The sequence below is a fragment of the Micromys minutus genome (genome assembly GCF_963924665.1).
Source record: "Micromys minutus genome assembly, chromosome: 3".
NCBI classification, from domain to species: Eukaryota; Metazoa; Chordata; class Mammalia; order Rodentia; family Muridae; genus Micromys; species Micromys minutus.
This window is the reverse complement of record NC_137972.1, coordinates 59,781,895-59,800,775: the sequence shown is the minus strand read 5'-3', so window position 1 is coordinate 59,800,775 and position 18,881 is coordinate 59,781,895. Positions and strand designations below refer to the sequence as shown.

Here is an 18,881-nt window from a genome sequence, read left to right as displayed (position 1 = left end):
AATGACTGGAGAAGAAATAGCTCCTTGGAAGCGTGTAAACTATCAACTCTTGCAGCTGTGTGCTAATGACAGTACAGTAGCAGGGAGGAGACTGCATGACCCTTCTGTGCTTTCATTCTAACTATAAGCACTGGTGACCTCAGAGCAAAGCAAACGACAATACAGATGAAAAAGGAAACAAGTGAGAACTGATTGAGAAACACAGAAGAATTGCACCCAATCAGACGTTTGTAAATAGGCTGGAGGCAAACACCAGCTGTAACTGCATGAGACTTTCAAACCCTACACTGCCATTCCTGCCCTTGTTTTCAGTACTAGGGACTGAGCCCAGAGCAAGCTAGGCAAGCAGGACACTGCTGCTGTGTCTCCACCTACATCAGCACTCTGCTCTTCCCTGTTCCAGAGACAGCCACATCTTCTCACAATGTGCCACTGTCGTCCCTTAGACAAGATGGTGAAGGTCGGTATGAACAGATTTAGCCTGGTTACCAGGGCTGCCTTCTGCTCAGGATCTGGTAAGGTGGAGATTGTTGCCACCAACAACCCCTTCATTGACCTCAACTACATGGTCTACGTGTTCCAGTATGACTCTACCCATGGCAAATTCAATGGCACAGTCAAGGCTGAGAATGGGAAGCTTGTCATCAACGGGAAGCCCATCACCATCTTCCAGGAGCGAGATCCCACTAACATTAAATTGGGTGATGCTGGTGCTGAGTATGTTGTGGAGTCTACTGGCAACTTCACCACCATGGAGAAGGCCGGGGCCCACTTGAAGGGTGGGGTCAAAAAGGTCATCATCTCCACCCCTTTGGCCAAACCCCCCATGTTTATGATGGGTGTGAACCATGAGAAATATGACAACTCACTCAAGATTGTCAGCAATGCATCCTGTACCACTAACTGCTTAGCCCCCCTGGCTAAGGTCAGCTGTGACAACTTTGGCATCGTGGAAGGTCTCATGACCACAGTTCATGCCATCACTGCCACTCAGAAGACTGTGGATGGCCCCTCTGGAAAGCTGTAATGTGATGGCCATGTGGCAGCCCAGAACATCATCCCTGCATCTACTGGTGCTGCCAAGGCTGTGGCAAGGTCATCTCAGAGCTGAGCGGGAAGCTCACTGGCATGGCCTTCCGTGTTCCTACCCCCAATGTATCTGTTGTGGATCTGACATGACTCCTGGAGAAGCCTCCCAAGTATGATGACATCAAAAAGGTGGTGAAGCCGGCAGCTGAGGGCCCACTAAAGGGCATCCTGGGTTACACTGAGGGCCAGGTTGTCTGTTGAAACTTCAACAGCAACTCCCATTCTTCCACCTTTAATGCTGGAGCTGGCATTGCTCTCAATGGCAACTTTGTGAAGCTCATTTCCTGCTATGACAACAAATACAGCTACAGCAACAAGATTGTGGACCTCATGGCCTACATGGCGTCTAAGAAGTAAGAAACCCTGGATCACCCACCTCCAAGCAAGGACACTGAGAACAAGAGAGAGGCCCTCAGTTGCTGAGGAGTCTATCCCAACTCAGCCCCCAACACTGAGCATCTTCCTCACAATTTCCATCCCAGAACCCCATAATAATAGGAGGGGCCTAAAGAGCCCTCCCTACTCTCTTGAATACCATCAATAAAGTTCTACTGCACCCACAAAAAAAATCTCATATGACTACTAAGAAAGCTCACAATTTATAGAAAATTCAAAACTAAGAAATGTTAAATTTTGCAAATCTGTATTTCCTAAAAGCATGTGGTCTACACTTCTTCCTTGGAAACTGACCTAAAGACAGTGTTGTAGATTGGGGTAGGAAGGAATGGCAAGAATCCACCGGTCAATTCCTTTAACCAGATGAGTGCCACTCAGCTATTAACAAAGATGACACCAAGAAACTATTTTAAGGAACAGAGGGGTGGTGCTAGCTCCTTCCCAGTCAAGCTGTCAGGCAATGTGTCACAGATGGAATCAGAGTCTTCAAGGAAGAGCAGATCTTAAGCAGACATGAAGCCACTGGAATTGCATTCTATTCGCAAAACCCAGGCTCAAGGTTCATCGTTGAAACAGTGCTGGTAGAGGCTGCATGGTGGTAAGAATGGCACATGCACCCTGAGAAAGTGCTGTTGTCTCTCCTGGCCTGTAGTTGCCCTTCAAGAACTGGAAGCTGCAGGTTGCAGATGTGCAGACCACAAGGCTGCTGACCCTGGAGCAAGCCCTCAGAAGCAGCTGCAAGTAGCAACTGCAAATTTGCTAAAAATGACACTAAGGAGCCATGAGAGTCTCCCTAAGAGAAGTCACAGTAACTGTGGCCCTAATTTCAAGCATAGTTATTGTTGGGATTCTGTAAACCCCACCCCAGAGTTACCCAGGTATGCTCTGCCCCCCAGTTACCTGGCACTATAAAAGGGGCTGCTTGCCCCCTCCTCACTCTCTTGCTTTCTTCTTCTAGCCTTCTTGTTCTTGCCCTTACCCCCTTTGTCCCTCCCCTTCCCATTCCTTCTCCCCCCACCACAATGTGCTCGTGGCTAGCCTCTACTTCTCTACTCGTCTTCTCTCTCTCTTTCTCTCTCTCCCTCTGCCCCCTCCCTCTCTCTCTCTCTCTCTCTCTCTCTCTATATATATATATATATATATATATATATATATATATATATATATATATATTTGCCCCTACTACTCTCTTAACTCCTCTCCCCATGCCCTGAACAAACTCTATTTTATGCAATACTGTCATGTGACTGGTCCCTCAGGGGAAAGGGATGCCTCAATATGGGTCCACAAGAGGCATCTCCCTTACCCCCACACCTTCATAGAACATAACCCCCATTCTCTTTATCTTTTTCTTAACATTGATGCCAAAGCCCTGGACATATCTTTTCTTTATCCTTTTATAAACACATCAGTTATGGCTTCTCCCCAAAAGACTTTAAAATCAATCTATTACTGTTGCCCCCCAGCAGGAAGGGATGTGTACTGGTTGGTTCTGTGTCAACTTGACACAAGCTGGAGTTATCACAGAGAAAGGAGCCTCAGATGAGGAAATGCCTCCATGAGATTCAGCTGCAAGGCATTTTCTCAACTAACAATCAAGGAGAGGGGGCATAGCCTACTGTGGGTGGTGCCATCCCTGGGCTGGTAGACCTGGGTTCTATAAGAAAGCAGGCTAAGGAGGTCAGGGGAAGCAAGTCAGTAAGTAACATCCCTCCATGGCCTCTGCATCAGCTCCTGCTTCCTGACCTGCTTGAGTTCCAATCCTGACTTCCTTTGGTGATGAACAGGAATATGGAAGTGTAAGCTGAATAAACCCTTTCCTCCCTAACTTGCTTCTTGGTCATGATGTTTTGTGCAGGAATAGAAACCCTGACTAAATCAAGGTGTAACTGCATTTTCAGAAACATCATAGAAAAGAAAGCAAGCTTTTGGTAATACGCATACACACATACGTAAATGCATACATATACATATATACATGATACTGAGGGCCTCTTAGTAGCAGCCCCAATGTATTTCCAGAGGATCCAGGATAAAGTGTCCCCTAAAGCTGAGCGCTGGGCAGGGTCTTCACCAAATTTTTGGTTAGAAATAATACAGCAAAGTAAGACTTAGAACTGAGGCAGGTGGGTTCCATGCTGGTTTGAGGACAGCTACATACTGAGTTATAGGTCAGCTTACGCTAGAGATAACTGTTTAGAGGTTTAAAAAGGGAAAAAAAATGCCACAGTGTGGGAGGGGTGGGTGGGTAGGGGGGAACCCTCATAGAAGCAGGGGGAGGGAGGATGGGATAGGGGATTTATGGAGGAAAAATATGGAAAGGGGATAACATTTGAAATATAAATAAAATATATCCAATAATAAAGAGAAAAAATTCAAGTGGCAGCTAATCCTGACAATTATGTGAAGAAAGGAGAACACTTGTACATTGCTGGTGGTGTTGCAAACTTGTGTAAACACTCTGGAATTCAAAATTTAAAAAAAAGAAAAGAAAAGAAAGTGAAGACTTAAACTCAAATGGCAAGGGTAAACATGATAAAAAACAAGAGAGAATGGGGACAGTTAAATATGGAAGGACAGATGAAGAGCAGGTACTTATACAATGGCAGCAGACAGAATTAACTCCTGACAGAAGGGAGGAGCTTCGGAATGAGACAGGTTAGTGGCTGCTTCTGTGAGAGCCAGTGGAGGAGTGTGTCTGAATAAGAAACCAGACTTTATTCCAAAGAATGAACCAGAGGAAAAGAGACCCCATATGGAAAGAGGAACACTCCTCCACGGTTTGTGGGGTTGTAAGCTGGTACAACCACTCTGGAAATCAGTCTGGTGGTTCCTCATAGGACCCAGCTATACCACTCATGGGCATATACCCAAAAGAAGCTCCAACATCTCACAAGGATACATGTTCCACCATGTTCATAGCAGCCTTATTTATAGTAGCCAGAAGCTGGAAAGAGCCCAGATGTTCTTCAACAGAGGAATGGATACAGAAATTGTGGTACATATACACAATGGAGTAGTACTCAACTATTAGAAACAATGAGTTCATGAATTTCCTAGGCGAGTGGATGGACCTTGAAGGTATCATCCTGAGTGAGGTAACCCAGTCACAAAAGCACACTTATGGTATGTACTCACTGATAGACAGATACTAGCCCAAAAGCCTCAGAATATCAAAGAAACAATTCACAGAAATTATGAAGCTCAAAGAGAAGAAAGGCCAAAATGTGGATGCCCCAGTCCTTCTTAGAAGGGAGAGCAAAATGCTCATGGGAGGAAATAAAGTGACAAATAGAGGAGCAGGAATAGGAGAAAAGATCATCCAGAGACTTTCTCACCAGGGGATCCAATCCATATGCAGCCACTAAACTATTGCTGATGCCAAGTAGTGCAGACTGGCAGAAATCTGATATGGATGCCTCCTCAGAGGCTCTGCCCGAACCTTACTGATACAGAGGAGGATGCTTGCAGCTAACCATCGGACTGAACAGTGGACCCCAATGAAGGAGCTAGAGAAAGGACTGAAGGAGCTGACAACCCCATGAGAAGAATAAACTTATCAACTCACCAAACCCACCACAGTGCCCAAGGGACTAAAACACCAACCAATGAGTTCACATGGAGGCTCCAGGTGCATATGTAGCAGAAAATAGCATTCTCTGGCATCAATGGGAGGCCTTTGGTCCATCGAAGATTTAATTTCCCAGTGTAGGGGAATGCTAAGGCACTGAGGTGGGAGAGGGTGGCTGGGAGAGGGAGCACCTTCATGGAGGCAATGGGAGGGGGATAACATCTGAAATGTAAATACAGAGAATATCCGATAAGAAAAAAAAAGAAAAAAGAAAAGAGAGACTCCATATGAAGAAGCTAGACAAACACAGCCAAGGAGTTCCCTGGTAGAGAAGGGGCTCAGGAAAGTCAGATGAAAGCTGAGCAGTCCTACCCTCAGAATGAGCCTACAGCTCTCATGTGCCTCACGTCCAGTTATTGCTCACGGTAGGACAGTGCTTCCTCTAGATGGATCGGGAGTCGAGAAAAATCCCACTTTGTCATGCTGTATAATTATAGGGCATCAGATGGGCACCATCTTGACAGAATCTACTATTAATAACTAAGCTACTTGGAAGTCCAACAGCATAAAATATCCACAGGTTGAGGAGTTTCAATTTAGCTTACCATAGCTGCTGGGGATGCTTACCATGCTAGATGGTAGCATGTAGGCAGGCCTAAGAGCTACATCCTGATCCAGAGACATAGAAAGGCAGTTTTTGTAGAACTAAAGGACCAGCAAAGGGTACAAGCAGTAAAAGCCTGGCTTTGACCAGAAGTGAATGAAGACAAACAGCCCCACCATCAATACCCAGGATCAGGTCTCACCAACTGTTAGCATAGAGGTTGATAATTCTAAGTCTGAAGCAAGTAGAGGTCTTAGGTAGGGTAGGGTTTGTACTGCTGTGATAAAATACCATGACCAAAAGCAACTTGTGGGGTAAAGGGTTATTTCAATCTATAGCTTATATGTAAGTCCTGCAGCACTTTGATGAAAATGGCCCCCACATGTTCCAATAATCAGTCCCAGTAGAACTGCTGGGAATGGTTAGGAAGTGTGGCTCTGTTGGAGGAGCTGTGCACCAGAGGCAGGCTTCGAAGTTTCAAAGGTTCACACCGTTCCCAGTGACCCTTTCTGTCTTGTGGTTATATCTCCAGATGTGAGCTTTTAGCTCCTGCTCTAGCATCGTACCAGACTGCCTTCTGCCATGCTGGTCATGAACGAACTCATCCTCTGAAACTGTGAGCCCAACAAACTCTTCTATAAATTGCCTTGGTCACAAGTCTATAATTGAAAGAGAAAAAAAAAGCCAGGACAGGAACCTGGAGGCAAGAACTGGAGCAGACCTATGGAACAGAGCTGCTTACTAGCTTGTTCCTAATGGTTTTCTTAAGCTGCTTTTTTTTTAAATAGCACTGAGGACCACCATTGCAGGCACAATATCACCCACATCAATCATCAGTCAAGAAACTTCAACACAGGCTTTCCTCCAGGTCAATCCAGTGGAGATATCGTCTCAGTTTAGGGTTCCTCTTCCCAAATAAACCTTGTTTGCATCAAGTTGACATAAAACTAACGAAGATCAAATTCACGGCTGTTGAGCATGACAATCTCAGGTTCTAGGGATGTGCACGGTACCCACTGCATTTCTCCAGCAGAGTGATTACTAATCAAGAGGACTTGGAAGTACAACCCTCTGTATGGATTCATCTCAGTACAGCAGACCCTTCCCATGTTCTTAATGCACTTCGGAGATACCCTTATCTAAATATTAGCTACCTAGGAGTACAGCCTGGTTATTTTTATGTCCTGCCCTCCAAGTGCAAACCTGAGTGTGTCGACCAGAAGTCTGAATATGCCAAGAAGGAAAATATAGCAAGTGAGCGTGAAACCCTAATACAAAGGCCCCCCTATACACACACAATGAAGGAAAGTGCAGGGCCCAACAGTTGTATTATTGATTTCTAACAAATCAGCAAAGAAGAGCTAAAACCAGATTTCCTCTAAAGTCAGGAAAGAGACAAGGGCCACTCTTTTCCCTTTTATTCCGAAGCTCCTCACTGACCTATAAAATAGAAAGAGAAGGAACAGCAAACTCACCCCAAGCAGTAAGCACAACCACGATCCCAAAACCAGGTAAAGACTCAAAAGAGAAAACTGTGGACTAACACAGTGATACAAAAAGCATTTATGATGCACATAGATATGAAAATTGTCAGTAGATTTTAATTTAAGAACACACGCAGACCATACAGCATAACCAACTATTTTTTTCTATTGGACACAAGGCTGACTCAACATGTACAAATCAAAATGTGCAATTCAGCACATGTGCCAACTTAGGGAGAGAAATTACACGATCATCTTCAGTCAATGCAGAAAAGCTTTGGACAAAGCACATCATCCTTTCAGAAGCAGAAAATGCAGATAGAGTTCTGGAGGAATGAAACTTGATCCACATCTCTCACTCTAGACGTGAATCAATTAAAGATGGAACAAAGACCTCAGTGTAAGACCTGAAATTTTGAAATCACTGGAAGGAAACATACGCTAGACCCTTAAGTAGATCAGTGTCTTAGCTGTGAAGAGACGTCCTAACGACCAAGGCAACTGTTGCAAAGGAAAACATTTGTTGAAGGCTTGCTTACAGTTTCAGAAATTTAATTTATTGTCATCATGGTAGGGAGCATGGTGGCATGCAAGCAGGCCTAAGAGTCACATCCTGATCCATAGGCAGAGACACAGAGAAACTGGGCCTGGCACAAGATTCTGAAACCTCAAAGCCCATCTCCATTGACATACTTCTTCCAACAAGGCCACACCTCCTAATTCTTCTCAAATGGTGCCACTCGCAGATGACTAAGCATTCAAATATGAGCCTATGGAGGCCATTCTTACTCAAAACAATACAGTTGACATAGGCGGGGATTTTTAACAACTCCAATTGCACAGAAAATAGCCCTAAGGACTGCCCAAAGAAAGTAAAATTAAAAATAAAAAAAGTGTGTGAGGTTAAAAAAAAAATTCTCCATAGCATGAAAATAATCACTAAAGTAAAGAGACAGAACATGAGAAATGGTTTTACCAACTGCCCACCATGAATTAGTACCCAAAATATAAAGAGAACTGTAAAAATTAAACCCTCAAAACACTACCAAACAATCAATAAATAGGCTAATGAACTGAATGGACATTCTGAAAAAAAAAAAAAAGAAAGAAAGAAACTTAAATGCCAAACGAATACTTAAAGAAGTGCTCAGCATACTCAGGCAACTGGGAAATTCAAGTTAAAAGTCTTTAAGACTCTGTCTCATGCAGTCAGAATGCCTGAAACTGTTCTGAAATTTTTCCCCATAAAATGAAGTGAAAGTATATTTGTAGAAACTTAGTATTTACCATCCCCATGTCTATTACGAGGACTGTATCACACTCACCTCTCCTTCATAAGGAATGAGCCAGATTCTGCATGTTCAGGAACACAGAGGCTCTTCCCAGCAGCCTCACCAGCATACGGGATGCAGGGGTCTGCCTGGCTGAGCTTGTAGTCACCGGTAGTGGGTTTGACTGTCAGCAGCCGTTCTGGGTCTGACAAAGCAGATGTCTGGTGTAGCTCTACTTCCAGCACGGCTGAGGCCAGCCTGATGTCTTTGTTCTCCAGGTGCATGTCCCCGTTGCTGCTTTTTCTGGGTCAAACAGAAAGAAGCCACTTACTGTTGCTGAAAGGCAAACTGTACAACCGGGGGTACTTAAAACACAGCCCTTCCAGTGGGCCAAGATTCAGGTCTCACACAGGACACAGTGTATGGTTGTCGCCAAGAAATTTCATACTACAGAGATCTGCACATTATATAATAAGATTTAATACATTGTATGTGTTTTTTAATTTTTATTATTTTTTTAAATACAATATATTTTAATCATATTCTTTTTCCCTCCCTTATTGTCTCCTACCTCCTCCCCGCCTCCTGACCCATACAATTTTATGTTCTTTCTCTCTCAAAAACAATACAAACAGCAACAAAAAAAAATGAAAACCAAAACAAGCTACCACACACAGAGAGAGCCATGAAGTTCATCTTTTGTGGGGACATTTGACCTGCTCTGGAGTGTGGATGATATATTCCATGTCACTCCATCAGAAAAAAAAAAATGATTTTCCTTTTTTTCAGCAGATATCACCTTCTTGGTTAGGGGTTGGACTTCGTGTCTATTTTCCCTTCTCTAAACCCCTACTGGTATTTAGAATACAATAAATTTTGAGATGTGCATAATATAAAATACTATGAGACCATGAAAGTTATGGAGATGGATATTCAGTGATATTAGTAATTCAGCCTATGCTATGTGATATTTCTATTGAAGCAAACATGTATATATATATGTATATGTATATATACATATATATATATATATATGCAGAACATCAAAGTAAACAGACATATCCTTCAAAGCATCACTACCTCTGACTAGGGATGGTACAGACCACTGAATGTTTTTATCTTTCTTTGTACTACGATGTTTAGAGGTTTTGCTTCCAATTGCATTGAGAAGGTAATAACTGTTATAAAGATGAGGAAATGCTCTGGAACTGCCATTGGGGTTTACTGAAAATTAGTTACCGCTTTTATTTTTCACATTTTGTAGCCAATAACTTGAGAAACAAGCTTTGGCTTTGTAGCAGCCTGGTTTGCTGTCAACAGCTTCTGTGAAACCAACGATGCCAGAGTAAGTTTTACAATGAAACAAAGGCTTGTGCTTTTCTTGTAGTTCATACAGCAGGCGTGCCCACTACTCCTGGTTGGCAGATTCACAGGCAGCATCCACCATACACTACAAACTCATGGAAACTGAACAACTTTCTACTGAGTGAAAAATGTGTTGAGGCAGAAAGTTTTTAAGAAATTAAAATTTTCATTTTCTAGAATTCAAATGAAAATGAATATATAACATGCCCAAATTTATGAGACCCAGTGATACTGGTACTGAGAAAAGTTCATACCACTAAATATATACATTAAAAATTAAGTACATAAAGATAAAAAATTAAAAAGATGAAGAGATCCATACTAGCAACTTAACAGCACACCTGAAAGCTCTAGAACAAAAAGAAGTATGCCCAATAGGAGTGTCTTAGTGGTTTTATTGCTATGAACAGACACCATGACCAATACAAGTTTTATAAAAGACGACACTTAATCAGGGCTGGCTTACAGGTTCAGAGGTTCAGTCCATTATCATCAAGGTGGGAGCATGGCTGTATCCAGGCAGGTATGGTGCAAGAGGAGCTGAGAGTTCTTCATCTTCATTCAAAGGAAGCCAGGAGCAGTCTCAGCATCCTCAGTCAGCTAGTAAGAGGGTCTCCAAGCCCACCCCCAGAGTGACACACTTCCTCCAACAAGGCCACACCTTCTCTAATAGTGCCACTCCCTGGGCCAAGTATATGCAAACCATCACATTCCATGGGTCTGTGGGGGCCATACTGTAATCCCCAAATTAAGACAGTCAACCAACTGGGCAAACTCTAAACTCTACCATCTTCACATCTGATGTCAAATCGGTCTTCAGATCTTCAACTCCTTTTCCATTTTTGTTGACTACAACAAATTTCTTTCTGCTGAGCTGGTTCTGCTCCCTCTTAACAGATTTTCTAGGCAGGCATCCCATGGCCTTATCATCTTTAACATCTTTGGATTTCCAAGGCAACTTCAATGTTACAGCTTCTTGTTTCAATGTCTGAAATGCCCATCTTCTGTAACTAGACAAGGCTTCCAGAGGTGGGACTGGGACACCAATCCAGACACAAACCTTTTGACCTACAATCTGTCCTGCTTGCAAGATGTTCTGGGGGCAATGATGGTGCAGAACTGGTGGGAGTAACCAACCAATGACTGGTCTTATTTGAGCCCAATGCTGGTAGAAGGAGTCCATGCCTGACACTACCTGAATGACCAGGCACTGGGGGCTGGAGAACCCAGAGACCTGGGGGAGAGCCAACAAACATAACTGGAAAAAAGTAATGAAATGATTCCTAATGATGTTCTGCTGCACTCATAGACTGGTGCCCAGTTCAGATGTCATCAGAGAGGCTGCCTCTAGCAGCTGATTGGAGCAGATGCAGAGACCCACATCCAAACATTAGGCAGAGAGAGAGCCCAAGTCTCTATAGGTTCCCTCCCATCGGAGCTTAGGGAATGCTATGCAATAGGGATAGGAGAAACTTTTGGAATCGAAGAGGTCGAGGACACAGGCAGAGTACAGCTTACAAAATCAGCTCTGCAGGGCTCATAGGGACTCACAGAGCCTGCATGAGTCTGCACTCGGTCCTCTACATATATTTTAAAGTTGTTGACTTGGTGTTTTTTGTGGGAATCCAGACAGTGGGAATTAGGGTGTCTCCAACTCATTTGCCTATTTCTTGGACCTTTCTTCTCTTACTGTGTTGCCTTGCCCAGTCTTGATGTGAGGGTTTGTGCTTGGTCATATTGTATCCTGTTGTATATGTTCCATTGATGTCCCTGGATGGCTGTTTCTTCCTGAGGCAGAAGGGAGGAGAGGGAAGGTGGGAGTTGATTTGGGGAAGAGGGGGAGGTACATGGGGGAACCTGGAGGAGTGGAGAAAGGGGAAGGTCCAGTTGGGTTTGACTCTTACAATATTTTTATCTTGGTAAGAACATGTAGACATGCATGTTACAAAGCACCAGTTCTGTATTATAGCTGATTCCACATACAAAAAAAATAGGCTCTAATATTTAAATTTTAAACAGGCATTGGAATGTGCAAATATGCCTAATAAAACTTAATTTTTTCATTACTAAAGCTAATGACATTAAACAGCAATTTTGAAACATCATAAATAGCCAGGCATGGGAGGCTCACATCTATCATTCTAGCCACTGGCAGAGGAAGAATGGTCCTGAGTTGAAGCCAGGCCCACCTAGGCTACAGAGCAAGATCTTATTTGTAAAGGTAAATGAAAATAAAAACCTCGAACAGCAGAAAAAAAATCACAACAAGTTGAGAGAGAGAGACCAGGGGATAAAGAAAAGCTTTACTTTAGTCTTATGGATGGCATTTCCCTCCCCCCCCCCCCCCCCCCGGTCTTTGACCAAAAAGCTCTGTAAATTATGTGATTGGGCTGGCTCAAGAGCATCATCTTCTGCCTGAACTAAATACTCTGGGTTTTTAGAGCATTCCGTTAAGATGGGTTGTGTGCTAAATACTTGACTCTTCAACCCCAAATTCACATCCTGATATCTTCCTGCGTGTGCTGGTGTTAGGGGAGGATCTTTGGAGACTGAGGTCTAAGGAGGAAGAAAGCCATGGGAATGGAACTTTCATGAATGGGATCAGTGTCTTTCTCAGAGTCTTCAGAACTTGCTTCTCTTCTTGATATATGTGGATACTGGCTGAAGACTCCGTCTGTGAACCAGAACATTAAATCTACACATACCTTGATCTTGGACTGTCTAACTTCCTACCTACCCTGTGAAAAAAAAAAAGTTTGTTGTTTAAGCAGCCCAGAAGTAATCTTGTTCCATGAATAAATAGAGTATGGTTTAGTCATACAAGAGAATAATAAGAATTAATGAATGTACCATAGAGATCCACACAGCAGCACATAATTCAACAGCAAGGAACAGTGAAGTATGAACACCTGCCACGCTTGGAGGAAACTGTAGATATCATGTTCAGTGAAAGAGGTCAGTCAACAAAATGCTGCGTTTTGCCTAACTTCATGTAAGTGCAAAACGTTTCTAATAGAAATCTACAGGGATTTGTGGACCAGATCAGTGGACCAGAGCAAAGCAGGGAATCTCTGCTGTAGGCTTCAGATACTATCTGACAGCTTCCTTAGCTTTTGAGTTGGTAGAAGCTCGTGACCTGTTAGTGCATTCTAAAGGTTTTGCTGATAGTTAAAAGGACGCTGCATAGGCTACAGAAAGTAGACCCCAAATGGCTATCAAAGGGGTTAAATCAATCTGGATTGGCACCATTTCAACCCTCCACAAGCATGGAGTTCTAATAGTCAGTCATTCACACACAGAATAACCAACATAGGTGCAATTTCCTCTCTGAGAGCTTCAGATTACAAAGCTCATCACCCAGCAGTTGTCCTCCAAAACGTCTATCTCAACATTCATAAAAGTTCAGCCAAAATGGGAAAAAATTCAAAGGTTTCTCAGGTTTTTGTGGGTTGTTTTTTTTTTTTTTTTTTTTTTTTTTTTTTTTTTTTTTTTTTTTTGCTGTTTTGTTGTGGTGTGTGTGTGTGTGTGTGTGTGTGTGTTTAGTAAAGGGGTAGCATCTATATCACAGGAAGTCCATGAACACAGTGAGATGGATCGATTTGCAAAATAGGAACTCAGAGTGAAAACAAAAAAAAAAATCCCCAAAAAGGCCACATACTTCATGGTCCCATGTGTCAGCATCCTTTAGGTGACAACAGGATAGACAGCGAGAACAGATGAGTTTGTGTGCAGCTGAGCAGGGTTGGGGATGTACCTACACAAGTACAAGAGGACCATGCAAGGGTTAAGATGCCATGAACGTTGGTTGTGTCAGTGTCCTGGTTGTGATGGCCCACTTGTGATTGCAAGATTTTATCACCAACAGTCATTGGGTTCTGACCATAAGGGATCTCTCTAGATTACCTCTTGAGCCTACAGTTACTGCTCACCTGAGCTCCTTCTTAGCATGTCTTCTCTAGGCTAGCTGGTTCTTTTCTCTCTTGCTCCCCCTCAAGCCCCCTTCCACCATGTTTTGCTCTCCCAATTTGATGGCTAATACTCCTGTGAGAATCACTACTAACACCTGGGGCCTGCCCCCACTCAGCCTCTCTGATGCTCTTCCATGACTGCTGAGGTTTGACCTCAGAGGGAGTTTTAGCTCTTCTTCTTTAGGTACTGACTTTTTCCGCTCTTCTTGGCTTTACTCAGAGAACAGCAGCCTCCCCAAGAGACTCCTGTAGCTCCCAATATCAGTCACTCTGTAGAGATGGTTTCCTGGCCTACTCTGAGCTCAGTACTCCAGTGGGCATGCCCAACACCCTGACTCAGCACAAGCCTTCTGTTGCTTGCACTTTCTGTGGCTGTCTCTTTGGGGGACACTGCAGGCATTGCCCTCTTGACTCACATGTTTATCTTGTTCTTCCAAACACAGTCTAAATCCAGATGTTTGCATTTCGATGTGATCTCTTACACTGAAACACTCCTGTCCTAGCCTATCCAGTGGGGATCCAGCCCATGACCTGTGGCCTGGTCTCTGGAGTCACCCTACAACCTTAGTACCAGCCCATCCTTGGAAGGAAGAGAGGGCTCCAACCCCCTCCGTTCATAGTGTGAGCACACTGCCTTGTGTTCATAGCCTCAGCTACATGTGTGATATTCACCCCGAAGACCTCATACTGGAGGACATGTACCTTGTATCTCAGGCTGGCCACAGACAGCTCTTTCTCAGCAAAACTTACACAATAATAATAATAAAAAAAATAAATAACTTAATCTTCTTTGTGTTTTAAGGAAAATGTATAGATTCCATGGCTTTCTTGATAAGAGAATAATACATATTTCAATCAGAGGAATCTTGCAGTCCTCATAGTTGACCCTAACTGCCTGTTGTACCCACTATGCACCCTCCCACTGCTCTGTCTCCTCCCCCACCAGGCTGTAGCTGCTGAGAAAGAGACTTCCGGTGCTGCCCGCACTGTTTTCTCACCTGGAGAGAATGGGCCAGCCATTGTCCTGCTTCAAAAGAAGATGCATAAGGAGAGATGCCCTGGGTTCTCAAGCCAGGCCTGTATACCGAGTCCTGACCAGGATCTAAAGTGTCTCAGCTCTTCCCCATGGCTCTGGGGTTCTGAGCATGGTGCATTAATGGGGCAGAGATCAGTTCGGGTGCAAACAAGCTGAAGGACATCTGGGGAACAGGAAATAGAAAGATGAGGCAATCCAAGCAACTGACCTGCCCTCAGTGCTGCCAGCTTAAGAAAGCCATATCTCAGCAACCAGCTCCTTGGTAAACTACCATCCTCTACTAACTCTTAGTGAGGGCAGTGGCTGCCTTCTTAACCCATCCTGTGTGTGCCAAAAATGTCACCAAAGCCATATCACTTGGTGCCTCACTGTAACCAATGTGTTCCAGGTCCTGTGAATTCCTGTTGTTACCTCTTCTCTCTATAGAGCACCCCAGTCCCAACAGCTATGCAGAGCTGTTGCAGAAATGAGCCCGTGGGGTCTGGTTAGAACTCTACAGTCATTTCATGTCCACCAGGTCAGGGGCTGATGCAGCTAGTCATCCCCCAGACAAAGTAGCTGAATTTGGGGCAGCCCTTTTTTAATTCAGGAAACTCAGGATGACCAGGGCCAAAGGAATGTCACACCAAAGACAGCTGGGTCAGGCTGTTCCCCTCTGTAGGGCCAGAGCATAGGCCACTGTTCCATTCATTCCTTTGGTTTGATTTTGCAGCATGTGAACTTGATTAAAGCTTCTGGATCATTCACCCAAACAGCATGATTATTAATCACTTCTTTTTTTTAAAGACTTCTCGTGCAACCAGGGAGGAGAGCCTAAGCCGGCACACCGGAAGGGAGGTGACCTTCTCAATGCAGCAAAAGGTCTTGGGGTGAAGAGGGCTTTGTTCTGAGAATGCCCACAGGGTCTCCAGAGCACACACAGTTCGCAGCAGAGACCACAGCTCCGAGTAAGGAAGAGAAAGCCACGTGAAATGCACAGCCAGGGTCTGTCTGAGCCACTCGACCAATCAGGACCAGGACTCAGCCCCTGTGCCCTATCTGCTGTCTGTCAGCTCCGGCTCGGAGTGGCCCTGCTTACTGCCCACCACTGCTTGGCTAGCTTTCCTTGGCACATCCTGCAGAACAACTTGGAGCCCCCGACCCGTGTCTAAAGCAGGAGACCCAAGCACGACCTCATTCTGACTTGCTCTAGGTTGCAGAATACATCTTCATTCTGTATCGGCTGCAGGGCAGAATCCCATAGGGGGACCTCAACCAAGTAGAAATTTCCCTGAACTGCTTGGACTGCATTTCTGCTTTGGCAGAGTGGTATGGGTAAGCCATCTAGCTGAGGGGAGCAGAACCTCTCAAGGTACCAGGGAGTGCCTCCACCCTTAGTCAGGACAGGGGTTGGGAGGGTGTCCTCATCAAAGCACCTGAAAAACCAACATCTTGCAAGGAAAAAGACTGGCAGCTCAAGGGTAGGGGTGGGGGGGGGCTCTCTTTCCCAAACACAAGAAAGGGCACACCAGGCTTCCTTCTCCCAGTTGTTTCTTGAGCCTCTAGGAGGGCCGTCTATCCTGGCGTCTCTGGGATCTCACTGCAGGCCTACCTCTCTCTACCTCCAACTAAAAGACCTTTCTGAGAGGGAAGATCCTCACCTATTGCACATGCGTGTACACATGTATACACACACACACACACACACACACACACACACACACACACACACTGCTGCAGCTCTTCTGCAGCCCAGACCTCTATCCTCTTAACCTCTTGTCTCTGTGGAAGCAAAAGTCTTCGGATACCCCCAGACTCCCGACATTCCCCTAGCCACCCATCCCACAGTAGCCCCATGCCTCATCTCACCAGATTTCTAAGACATGGCCGTGTCCAGCCCACTATCTCCATGGCCCACATTTACCCTGAAGATACATCGCAGCCAAATGTTCCCTGTCCTGACCTAGCAGCCACACTGGCTTTCATGTTTGTGGGTTGGTTTTGCTTTGAGACAAGCCGACTTCTTTTCAGCAGGAAGGGTGTTTGTTTGTTTTTGTTTGTTTGTTTGCTGTGAGCCCTCATTTCTTGCTCCCTACCACCTAGCCCACACCACACACACTGGCCCAGGTGCGGGAGGACATTGCCGGTCTCCAGTGGCAGTCAACGCCACTCTCTTCCCAATAGTAGTTGCTCAAGTCCTTTGGACTTAGCTAACTGAATCATGGGGGAGGGGGGGGTAGGTGTCAAGAAAACATGTACTCCTAAGTCACCCCTCATTTAGACCCGGTGTGAACAACTGGGTTCAAGTCTTTGTAAACGCCGCTCGAAACCCTTCTCTGCCGTCTGGAGCAGCCCTCTGTCTTCAGATAGGGTCCGCAGAAGCTTCCAGGGGAGAGTCGGTACCCGAGCTACACTGGGACTCATAGGTACCAGCCTTGGTGGGCCTTGCTGCCTGTCCTGATCGGGCACTGCCGTCAGGCAAACCTCCAGAGCGGCATTTTCATAGTGGTTTCAGTGGGCAGCTGCGACTCTCGACTCTTAGCCTAAATCTAGGCTTTGCAGAGTTGTCACATTGACTTAAGTCAGCGTTTCTCAAACATCACTGCAGGTTTTAAGGCACCGAGGAAGCTTTACAAGCCAGAGGCCCCCGGGGCTCTGATTTCTCGAAACCGTCCACTCACTTGGACGTCCTCTGTGCTTAACAACCATGCAATTGAAAAGACGTGGCTATATGAATCCCCGTTCAATTCCCTGTGTGTGTGTGTGTGTGTGTGTGTGTGTGTGTGTGTGTGTGTGTGTAGACAAAAAGCATCAGCTTTGAGGGATTGAATGTTCTCACTTCAGTGAGTTCCTTTTCAACAAAATGCCTGAAGGCCAGGCTCTTATTCTAAGTTCCCTTCCACATTCTGCTTTGTCCTGGGACACAGCCTCCTAGAGGGCATCAAAAGCTGCTGCTGCTACTACTATTGTTACTGCTGCTGGGCACTCGGTTAAAATCAGAAATGCTCTTTCAAACTGTTCGGTCATATCATCTGCATATTTTCAGTATGGACTTGTTACCCCACTAGCCTCCCAGAATAAAGGTTATTAACTTCTGACTCCCAACCACCGTTTTACCTGATGACTGTCTGATCTTTCTCCAGCACTGAAGTCTAGCGTCCAGATCCAAGGGCTCTGTCTGAGTCGTGGATAGAACACAACCCTTGGGGTAAGATTTCGCAGCAGGCACTTGCAGCCCCAGAGGGTCGGATAGCTTGTGCTCCTCACCACTGCACCCTCTGCTGGCCACGCCCACAGACCTTCACAGAGCTGCAAGGCTCAGTGTCCCCAACCCCCACTTGAGAATGGTCCAGCCATGTGAGGGAGCCTCAGCTGCAAAACGGAGAGCCTTGCTGCCAAAGCCAGGCTATTGGAAAACCCCAGCCATGTGTCACAAGCTCAAGCCTTCATAGGTCGCAAAGGACATGGCAGATTTTTCCTTAAGACAAGAACTGAGGCGATGTAAAGTGTTCTGCACATTAAGAACTGTCTCCTGGAGATGATAAATTTTCTCATTACCTTGTTCTCCTCCAACTCAGGACTGTGGCCAAGGTCCAAGGGAAGCTCCATCATGCAACACACACATGAACATGAATAAGAACTCAAAGACTGCTCATAGAAATTATAAACTACATGGACACACATAAGCCATATAGAAGGCGTGATACGATACGCCATTATAAACTCAAACTACACAGAGCCAATGCACATGTGAAGTGCATACATAGAGACACAAACAGGCACAGAAGCAGGCTCATAACATATATCATACATGCAGACACAACTACAAAAATGACTCAGTGCCCAGAGTTGACCCATAGTCACTCATTCTTAGCCTTTTAACCAGTTGTGAGTCATGTATTGCCCACTACAGCAGAAGCTTCTCCAGCCAAGGTTGAGAGTGCTGCTAGATGCTTATAAGACATAAGCTTTAAAAGCAGAGCGCATTACTCAGTGATAGATGTATCCAGGGGCTGCTCCCTCAGCAGGGACCAATTATGTCTGTGGCACATGAACACTGGCAATCCCAGTTCCATACAAAGGAGACTCAAGTTTGCTGGGATCACGTCTACTGTGAA

At 45.0% G+C, this 18,881-nt stretch overlaps 1 protein-coding gene across 1 annotated transcript in view; it reads right to left on the bottom strand.

Annotated features, from left to right (window-relative positions):
* OCA2 (OCA2 melanosomal transmembrane protein) overlaps positions 1 to 8,699 on the bottom strand; it is a gene marked incomplete at both ends in the record, with an annotated part of 280,886 nt that extends 272,187 nt beyond the window's left edge. The window contains one exon of the mRNA XM_080915069.1: positions 8,470 to 8,699. Within this exon, the coding sequence (XP_080771195.1) occupies positions 8,470 to 8,699 (230 nt within the window). The remainder of the gene's footprint in view (positions 1 to 8,469) is intronic.
* Positions 8,700 to 18,881: the final 10,182 nt, after the last annotated feature.